Source organism: Colias philodice, chromosome 8 (assembly GCF_061535455.1).
Source record: "Colias philodice isolate Cphi_HAF_F1 chromosome 8, ilColPhil1 Martin Lab GWU primary, whole genome shotgun sequence".
Classification (NCBI taxonomy): domain Eukaryota; kingdom Metazoa; phylum Arthropoda; class Insecta; order Lepidoptera; family Pieridae; genus Colias; species Colias philodice.
The window spans coordinates 1,061,164-1,071,083 of NC_143093.1; the positions used below are offsets into that span (position 1 = coordinate 1,061,164).

The 9,920-nt window shown below is 32.6% G+C and overlaps 2 protein-coding genes across 3 annotated transcripts; both read left to right on the plus strand.

The window, feature by feature from the left end:
* The first annotated feature begins 4,600 nt into the window (after positions 1-4,600).
* Positions 4,601-6,549, plus strand: LOC149486279 (protein C10). Of its 2 annotated transcripts, none has more exons than XM_089697765.1 (3): positions 4,601-4,913; positions 5,426-5,569; positions 6,410-6,549. In XM_089697765.1, exons 1-2 carry the CDS (start codon positions 4,697-4,699, stop codon positions 5,557-5,559), a joined length of 351 nt encoding a protein of 116 aa, XP_089553891.1. In that variant the 5' UTR covers positions 4,601-4,696; the 3' UTR covers positions 5,560-5,569; positions 6,410-6,549. The 2 variants fall into 2 exon arrangements, with proteins under 2 accessions (XP_089553891.1, XP_089553893.1); XM_089697767.1 differs by having other exon boundaries at positions 5,426-5,559; positions 6,410-6,548.
* Positions 6,428-8,437, plus strand: brn (beta-1,3-galactosyltransferase brn). Its single transcript, XM_089697745.1, has one exon. The coding sequence runs from the start codon at positions 6,428-6,430 to the stop codon at positions 7,433-7,435; it is 1,008 nt and encodes a 335-aa protein (XP_089553871.1). The 3' UTR covers positions 7,436-8,437.
* Positions 8,438-9,920: the final 1,483 nt, after the last annotated feature.

The following is a 9,920-nucleotide window of genomic DNA, read 5'->3' on the forward strand; positions in this document are numbered from 1 at the left end:
CCTTACTGAGGGTTCCACCACAATGTTTATCAAAATTTTATGTATCTTTACAAGATCAGAATCTAATGAACGTATTGTAATTCAACATATTTTTTATTGCAGATGACCCTAATTTCCATGAACATCCTACATGTTCCCAAAGTTCCGAAGCACATTTTGCGCATGAAAGTAAGTCAATAAAGTATAGATATGTATTTATTATTATATCTAGGTAAAAAGAGAATCCTGATTGAATTATTATTTTAATGACATATACATATCTAATGTGAAACTGGAAATAAATTCTGAGCTTATAAGTAAAGTTATCAATCAATTAATTTTTTTTTTTTTTGATCTGATCTTAAGTACTTCAAAGTGATAATTATAGGCAATAATATTATTAGAGCCTACAATCCCTAAGATTCTTCTAAAGAAAACAAACAATAACCCAACTATAAAAAAAACGAAGTTACAGAGGTTAAAGGGAATGAAAATGATGATTTAAAAAAAAATTACTTTTCAGGAAATCCACCTCAACCTTCATGTTCTTTTGATAAAGAACCAATGTTTCGTGGTGAATCAGAACCCTTAGGTATGTGGTATTAGTTATTCATTTTATTTTTGTTGAACATTAATATAATATTTTTTAATTTTATTTCAATTTCTACCCATACAAACATTAAGTCTGAGAGCATTGAAAAAACTTAATTACACTTGTACCTATTCTAAGTAATAATAATAGTTAAGCCATAACTTCGCCGGTTTCATAATTATTTTTTTATTGTTACATTTGAAGAAGTTACATTACAACAATTACAAGCTTGTAGTTATTCATTAGGGATATACTCATATTACATTATTTAATTTAGTAATTATGTATTTTACTTTTCAGGTGTTCAATCACAATCTTCGTGTTCTTTGAATAAGGAACCTAATTTACTTGCAGTTACGAAACCCAAGGGTTAGTATTTTTACATCATAGGAATAATATAAACAATAAATATTAAAAAACTAGCTTTCCGCACGCTACATTAGATCTTGCCAACAAGTGGGATAAAAAGTTGCTGTCCTTTCCCGAGGTCTATTGCTCAGTAAATCCGTTACCTAACGCCTTAACAAGAATTTGTTTGTTTTCAGGTTCTACTCTTAAAAAGAATAGCTCAAAGCGAAGACGTTTTATAAAGGATGTTGTAAAAATGTCTTCTAACAGTTTCGGCCAACCAGGGGCCCAAAGAATCGAAGAAGCTCAGAAGGTTGCTGAAAATGAGCAACTGTTAAAAAACTTTACTTTGCTCCCAAAACAAGCAAAATCTTTTTTGCTGATGCAATTAAAGCAAGTAAGAAAAAATAAAATGGCACGTCGATTTTCTGTTGACGAAAAATTGATGGCTCTGCTACTAATGAAGCAGAGCCCCAAAGGTTATAAATTACTCGAAAAAATGTTTGCCCTACCCAGCAAGAGAACTTTAAACAGACTAGCTGGGCAAATAACTATTGAACCTGGACTGAATCCTGAAGTCTTTAATTATATAAAGCAGTCTACTAAGACATGGGACACAAAGAAAAAGCTCTGCTCAATTGTTTTTGATGAAGTGTCATTGACACCTCACCTGACATTCAATGAAAACAAGGACATAATCAATGGTTTTGTTGATGTTGGTGGCAGAAGAAAACTGAGATTTTGCGATCATGCGTTGGTCTTTATGATCAGGGGAATATGTATCCCATGGAGACAGTGTGTGGCCTTTTACTTTTGTGAGGGGACTATATCTGCTGCAGACTTAGAATATATTATAAAGCAGTTAATATCACAAATAGTAGACACTGGATTAATTCCTTTAGCACTCATTTGTGACCAGGGTTCAACTTTTCGAACAGCCATCAAAAACTTGAGGCAATCGACAATCCGATCCCGCACGATTCAAGGCTTACATGATGGTAAATAACTTTTTATTAAAATAGCAATTTTTATTGAAAGAGCATGCCAATATATATTTTCTAAAGAGCCTATTATAATAAACTTAAAATCCTATATTAATATAATATAGGCATAATAGTTATTTATTTATTCACAAAACTGCATTAAGTAAGTGTAATATGTTCTTTTTCTTAATTATTATTCATATTTTAATTACCTAATAACAGTAAAGAAACATTGCAGAAAAAAGCTGGCAAAGTCAAGACTTAGATTAATCTTTATTATTTGCACTAAATCTGATAACATTCAAGTTCAAAATATTTTATATACATATTGCCGGCCGGTTTGGTCGAGTGGCAATGACCCTTACCTCTTGATCGACAGGTCCTGGGTTCGATTCCCAGACGGGGCAAGCATTTCTGTAAAAAGCAGATGATTGGTCTCGGGTCGTGGGTGTTTGTGTCCGTCTATATGTGTAAGTCCCAAGGGACCCACTGTGGGCCTTTTAGTGTGTGACATATACTTGCATTATGCACTAACGAGTGCAAATGAAGTAAAAGATTAAATTGTTACATAATTTATTTTTCTTGCAGATGGATCTGTGAATATTGGTGGACATAAGTTAAACATATTTTATGACCCACCTCACTTATTGAAGAGCATCCGAAATAACTTTTTAAGTAAAGATATTGTTTGGGAAGGGAGGATTGCTTCCTGGAAAGACATTCAATTTATCTATGATATAGATAGTCAATTGGGTCACACCAGAGCATTGCCAAAGATGACGTCTAATCATGTAAACCCGCAAAAAAAGCAGAAGATGAAAGTAAAATTTGCTGCGCAAGTCCTTAGTGCAAGAACTGCTGCCATGCTAAATTACACGGATGCACTAAGTAACTAAATGTTTTGCATATCATACATTAAAACATTACATTAGTGTAATCTTTAGCACATGTTAATAAGTATATTTGGGGACATATTAATTAATCATTAAATACTCAATTTTGACTTCTCCACTAAAATAGTGCACATTCCGCAGATTTGTTTCTTACTTCCTGTTTTATATTTTCAGATGTTCGTGGTGGGGTGGAAAACCCAACAATGAAAACCACAGCCGAGGTGGTAGAGTTCTTTGACAACCTGTTCGACAGTGTGAATGGATACCCCGGTGGATCAGTACGTGGCAAATTAAGACGCGCTGTTAAACCACATGGTGACCATAAAAAATTTTGGACAGACGCCATTAAAAAAATAAAAAATATTGAATACAAAGATTTTACAAGTAAACTCGCAATCCAGGCAGGAAAACCACGCCTTGTAAGAGTGCCGTGCCTAGAAGGTTGGATAGTTACTTTGGAAAGCTTTTTGAGGTTATCAAAAACATTATTCGAATGTTATGGTCTGGACTATTTCTACCCGCGGAATATAAATCAAGACCCTCTTGAAAACTTTTTTGGGAGGGTCAGAGCAATTAACTACAGAAATGTGGACCCGGATCCAAATACATTTATTCATGCTTTCAAGTCTCTGCTCTTGTCAAATGTTTTAAGTTCGCAATCAAAATTTTCAAATTGCGAAGAGGACAATGGGGAGACATTACTAGACCTGAATTTTCTATTTCAAGAAAAGTTGTCAAATAAGGAAAATATTTCAAAATTAAATGTCAGTCTCCCATCGTCCTCATCACAAGAGAAAGAGACATTAAAAGAGCAAGTGATTTCAGAAAGGATTCGGGTTCAGTGTTCTGCCTATACTGCGGGGTTTATTTGTAGAAAACTATCAAATGGTGTAAAATGCAAAAATTGCTTAAATACATTTACCAGTCCAGACCACAGTAACATTCACGATTATATTAAACTGAGAGAATATAAGCTTTTAAAGAATAGTAATTTGTGCTATCCAACATCTAAATTTGTAATATTGTACAGGGATGGTGCTCAAATTATTCATAATTATTTAAATATGTATTGTCATACATCAGGCGTTGGTCTCAATTTGCGTCACCACATGGAGACAAAATTATGTTATACTTGGCTGGGATGCGAGAAACATAAACACATTGTAAAATCTTTGTTTTTAAAATTTTTAATTAGGCTCCAGGTGCACAATTGGTGCAATATTATTAATAAAATTTTGAAAGGGAGCATTGAAGAAAAATATGTTTCAAAGATGTGTAGTCCCCAAAAACTGGCGCTGTCCAAATATAAAAAAAAGTTAAAACGAAAAGATAATACGAAATAAAACATCTTGAAATTTTATTTGCATTTTTTTTACCTTATTCCTTATTTAAAAATTTAAAATTGAAGTAAGGCACACTAGTGCATCGATAAAATTTAGTACATCACTAGTCGTCGATATCGATTACAATTTTTCTGTATATTGCCCATCACTACTACAGCCACAGACTACAGCTGTTACAAAAAAAAAAAACTCTATGGGCAATGGCGACTGCAGCGCCAGAACATAAGTTTCGGAACTAAGCCTAAATGTAGCTGTCGCATCTGTACTCGTACTAATACCTAATCTGTGTCTGTGATGTCAATAATTGTCAACTTTTTAGATTTTTTAGCGAATACGATTAATGTTATTTCCTTTTTAAAAGTTGCTTGGCTATTGGATTAATTAAGTTTCAAATCAAAGAAGGAAATTCAAATTTCAAATTTCCTTTTATAGACAAAGTTGTAAATTGAACAATATTTATATTTTTTATAACAACTATTGAACTTGCAAATCGTAGTTTCTTTGTTTTGTTTTATCTTTTAACTTAGTGAAAAAAATATTACATGAAGGACGCTAACTATGGCATCGCCTCAAAGCATATCTGTAGAACAGATGAGAACCATACTAAATGAGGTGATAAATACATTGGAATCGTCCGACTATGCCTCCAAATTAGACGAGGCTAAGGAAGCCGCCGGTAACGAAATGTTGAAAATGATGCAACTGGTTTTTCCAATGGTTGTTCAGATTGAAATAGAAACAATTAAACGACATGGATTCGTTGGTACTCGGGAAGGTGAGCTTGCTAACATTAAATAAATATATTGTAAAACGTTTTATTTTCAAACTACTGATTATGCTCAACGATTCATGATGTCATATTGGTTTTAGATGATCTCTCTTTTACATCTGTGTAAGTTGTGGTATACAGAAATTTCAATTGTGCAACTTCATTTGCTATAACATACAGAATAGTCTTTTCAACAGTAATTCCTATTATGCAAATAATTGGAATTACTATTGCAACGATAAGACTGCCTGTCATTGTGTTATTTATAAAAGTATTTGAGCACACAATTATACCTCAAAGATATATTTTGTTACATAATTATAGAATTGTAGTGACAGTCAATGGAATTCAAAGATACCATATTTTTATTTTTAAATAAATAAATAAATAAATTCAAAGATTGTATTTTAATGCATATGTTTTAAACATTTATTTTTTGGATAAATGATATTTGGGAAACGGAAGTCAACTTACAACAACTATATATTTCAATTTTAATTATGATTATGTTTTTGCAGGTATAGTACAGTTCACACAAATGATCCGGGAATTGGAGAGCATGGACAGTGAAATAGCTCGCCTGCACAGCATGATTCGGAATCATTATCTACCACCAGTGTCTATAAGCTCTACCGTTGATACCTCTCTATAGGTAAGATTATGTAAGTATTATTTTATATTGTATTTTATTGTGTTTGATTTTATGATAGTACTATACATTTTTAAATTAAAGATTTTAACGGATTTTAAACGCGATTTATTAATTATATTATTATTCTAATGCTTAGCACACTTTGCAGCAAGCATGGCCACGGGGAGTCTCCGCGTTTAAAATCCGTTAAAAACTTAGGTTCGAAACTATTAATTAATATTATTTGAAAACTGAGACCATGCAAATGAACACATAAATTGTGATTTTTTTTAAACTCAGGTCCCAAGTTCACTTAGCCGGTCATCAACCTATCACAAATTACTTCATAGTACATACAATATTTCTGTGTCCTGCCGGACCGAGACATTTTGGTCCGCCTAAGCCCTAAAGCAAAGGGGGCGCAAAGTAAGGACTTAGAAAATTTCTGATCCAAAGTGAAAAAATTTTTTTTTTGCGTGCCGACGGAGCCCCGCTTCGCGGGGCTCCTATTTCTGTGTAGTTTTTTTTTTTAAGAAACCTAACCTAACCTAACCTAATGAAAACCATCAATCTTTGAGGGCGAATATCTCGGCCATTTTTGATTTTAGAGAAAAGTTGTTCCTATAAAATATGCTTATATTAGCGTAATCTTTACGATAAAACAATAATAAATAGGTGTTATAATGACACCAACTCCATCAAAAATTTTCTAAGTCCTGCGCCCCCTTTGCTTTAGTCCAACCGACATTTTTTTGTTGTTAAACCTCACCGGGAAAAAAAAGCCAGAACCTGAACCTTTATTGATCTCTTAAATGTTAGAATTTTTTTTAAATATTCAACATTGATTCAGTTAAAATTTTATTTTTTCCAGAACCTGAAGCAAACTACAATGTTCAAAATGAGAAGAAAAAACATTTATCGATATTGTGTTTGTGTATGTGTGTTATTGTACATTTACTATTTCTTTGGTGTCAGTGACTATGTGTTTTCCAAGAGTTTCGAAAATAACTTCGATTATCCTTTAAATATTGACATTCGACCAATTGTGACTGATATACTATCAGGAAAAAAGCCCAGTGTCACACCAATAAACTATTATCCTTATAGGTTCTTGACAAATTCAGGAAAATGTACTACAATGAAACAATTGGATTTATTCATTATAGTTAAATCAGCGATGGGCCATTTTGACCAACGATCGGCGATACGACAGACATTCGCTAAAGAAAACGTAGTGCCTGGAAAGACTGTCCAAACTTTATTTTTCCTAGGCATAGATAAAGAACCAAAGTCGGAAACTCAAATAAAAATAGATGAAGAAATGGCGCAATACAAAGATATAATACAAATCGATTTTCTAGATACATATTTTAATAATACAATTAAAACTATGATGTCATTCCGCTGGTTGTACGAGCATTGTCCAATAGCTGATTACTATCTATTTACGGATGATGACATGTACATTTCTGTGAAAAATTTGTTGAGTTACGTCGATAGTGAAGAAGACAGTGTGAAAAGTGAGAAAGAGAGAGTATTATTCGCTGGTTACGTCTTCAAATCCATTCCACAGCGATTTCGTTCGAGTAAATGGAGGGTGTCTTTAGAAGAATATCCGTGGGACAAGTGGCCGCCGTATGTTACCGCAGGGGCGTTTGTTCTATCCAATAAATCTATGAAGATGTTATATGTAGCAAGTTTATTTGTAAAACATTTCCGTTTCGATGATATATATCTCGGAATAGTGGCCAAGAAAGTTGGTATTGAACCAATGCATTGTCCAAATTTTCACTTTTATAAAAAGAAGTACAGTAAAGTTGGATACAAGGATGTGATAGCGTCTCATGGATATGATGATAAAGAGGAACTGATTAGAGTTTGGAATGAGCAGAATTAATATTTTTTTTAGTAGATACTTAGAGATTATATTGTATATAGAAAATATTGTCACAACAAAGTGAAAAACTTATTTGCCTTATTTCTGTAAATGTATAGTTTTTATATCAGCATGTACATTAAAAAAAATGTATATGTTACAGTCAAAACCCCGAACCAGGCAATAAGGATATTGACTGGTTTAGGGTTTTGACTGTGCATATATACTTGCATTTATAAGTAATTGACTCAAATAATTAATGTTGATAACTATAGAAATTTTTAACTACAAACTGCTAATTTTGCATATGTGTTAGTACTGAAAGTATGTGTTATTTACACAAACATTCTTATGTACTTGAATTAGGGCCGATTTTTCAATGCTTGGATAGAACTTATTCGTCGAATAATGTATAAAACTACCATTTTAAAAACGTATTCTAATTGCCCGTATTTGACAGTTTACGAGACATTTTAATATTATCGTGTAATACTTTATTGGACGGATAAGTTTTATCCAAGCATTGAAAAATCGGCCCTAAGTAGAATAATGTTAATATAGCTGTAGAGTAATACAACATAAACATTACAATTACTCATGAGAAAATATTCATAGATTATATTTTCGGTATAAGCATAATCTGCAACGTTTTGCTTAGTGAATGTGTATTGAATACCTATCATATAAATTATTTTTGTAAATCAATCTTATTTTAATTTGTATAATGGCTACACTAGTCCACGCCAATCATTGGAAAACAAATTTACCGATTTAATTTTCAATAATCAATCTCATTTTGCTTATGATAATTTCATATTGTTATTATTTTAGTTATAAAATATTGTGGGTAATCATGTCATTACTTTTTATACAGGGTGCAATCGTTAAGTGTGCACAGGCGATTATTCCGTAACTATTGCAGATATCAAAAAACTTTATACTGATATCGAAAGCCGCATCGAGCTCTGTTTACAGTTTCTAAATTAATTTTTATAAAAATTTGCGAAGTAATTTAAGCACAAATTCAAAAAAAGAACCAAAATTTTTCATATTACATGTTTAGGATAGTCATATCTCATACTAAATGTATGGGAGTGTTTGGTGTAAAATTTTTGGATATTTCCCGTTTTATTTTTTAAAAGCTATTATTGTCATTTTACTCATTAGGTAGGCTTTCGATGACAGTATAATGTTTTTTGATATCTGCAGTAGTTACGGAATAATCGTCTGTGCACACTTAACGATTACACCCTGTATACAGTGTGTCCCTCTACGTTAATTTTACGAAATCAGTGTAAGCTAAAAGCATAGTAAAAAGAGAGAAGTAGACCAACTCCCAACTGACGAGGCGCAGGGTTGTCACTTGTCACATTGATATTTTAAATTATTGTATAAACAGACACCACACACCTGCTCACAGCAAGGGCGCGGCCCTTACGAGACCGGTACAAATATGAACGGGCGGCGTGTCTAAGGGCTCCGCGTACATACATACAAACGCGTACATACACAAATAATATCAATTTACTCTTGAAGTTATCACTTCAAATAAAAAAAATGGGACAAATAGTGTACCTACTACGTATTTTGGTATATGTTATTATTAAATACTTACCTATGTGTATTTTTTGTAGTGTTCATAGTTTCTATTTTAGGGTTTCATCACGCTTCATGGAAATCGCCTTATAAAATTTTTACCTTGAATAATTCTATTATTTTTCGTAGAAAATGTTATAAAACTTAGAGATCTGATTTCGATATTAACTTGTTGGTGGCAATAAAACAATATTTCTATTTTTCAGTGTTTTATTTTTTTACTTTTAATCAATGACCTCAGAGCAAGTAAGACAATGACAATATTCTTAGGGTTCCGAACCTCTGAACGAAAAAACGGAACCCCTAAATGATCACTTTCTTGTCCTTGTCCGTCTGTCTGTCTGTTTGTCAACACACTTTTTCTCAAAATCACGTTGAGGTATCAAGCTGAAATTTCTATCGGATAGGTACTCAAGTCTACTGTAAAACTTATGTTTGTTGTGCATTAGGACAAAATATGCATTATTTTAAATCTGAACTGCCGTAGATTTGATGTATCGTTGTCGGCATCCAGTTAACTCGTCCCGTTGCATTTATCCATTTCTCTTTTAAATTAGCCACTTTGGGAAATCTATAAATAAATTATTGTGCAAATTGAAAAAATTGCATTGAAAAATTGTTTTATGCATAAAACGTAGTACATAATATATCTCGATGCATAAAGCACAAATTTTAAAGTTACAAAATCATAAAAAAATGTTTGTTCGGATACCTCGGTGCGCGAGTCCGCACTTGGCCGGTTTTTATTTTATTTTTTGCAATTATTCCTCTATCTGTGCTAAGATGTTGCTTCGACCCGAATTTCAAGATTCTGGATTCACGGGAAGTACCCTGTAGGTTATGATTTCCTTGCGAATGTCGAAATTTGCGAAAAATTTCAGCATTTTAACGGCTGTATCTTTTGATTGCG

Bases quoted from the DNA above. Each gene is read 5' to 3' on its own strand.
- brn (XM_089697745.1), top strand. From the start codon at position 6,428: ATGTTCAAAATGAGAAGAAAAAACATTTATCGATATTGTGTTTGTGTA.
- LOC149486279 (XM_089697765.1), top strand. From the start codon at position 4,697: ATGGCATCGCCTCAAAGCATATCTGTAGAACAGATGAGAACCATACTA. The intron at 4,914-5,425 runs GTGAGCTTGCTA...ATGTTTTTGCAG, and splicing joins ATTCGTTGGTACTCGGGAAG to GTATAGTACAGTTCACACAA.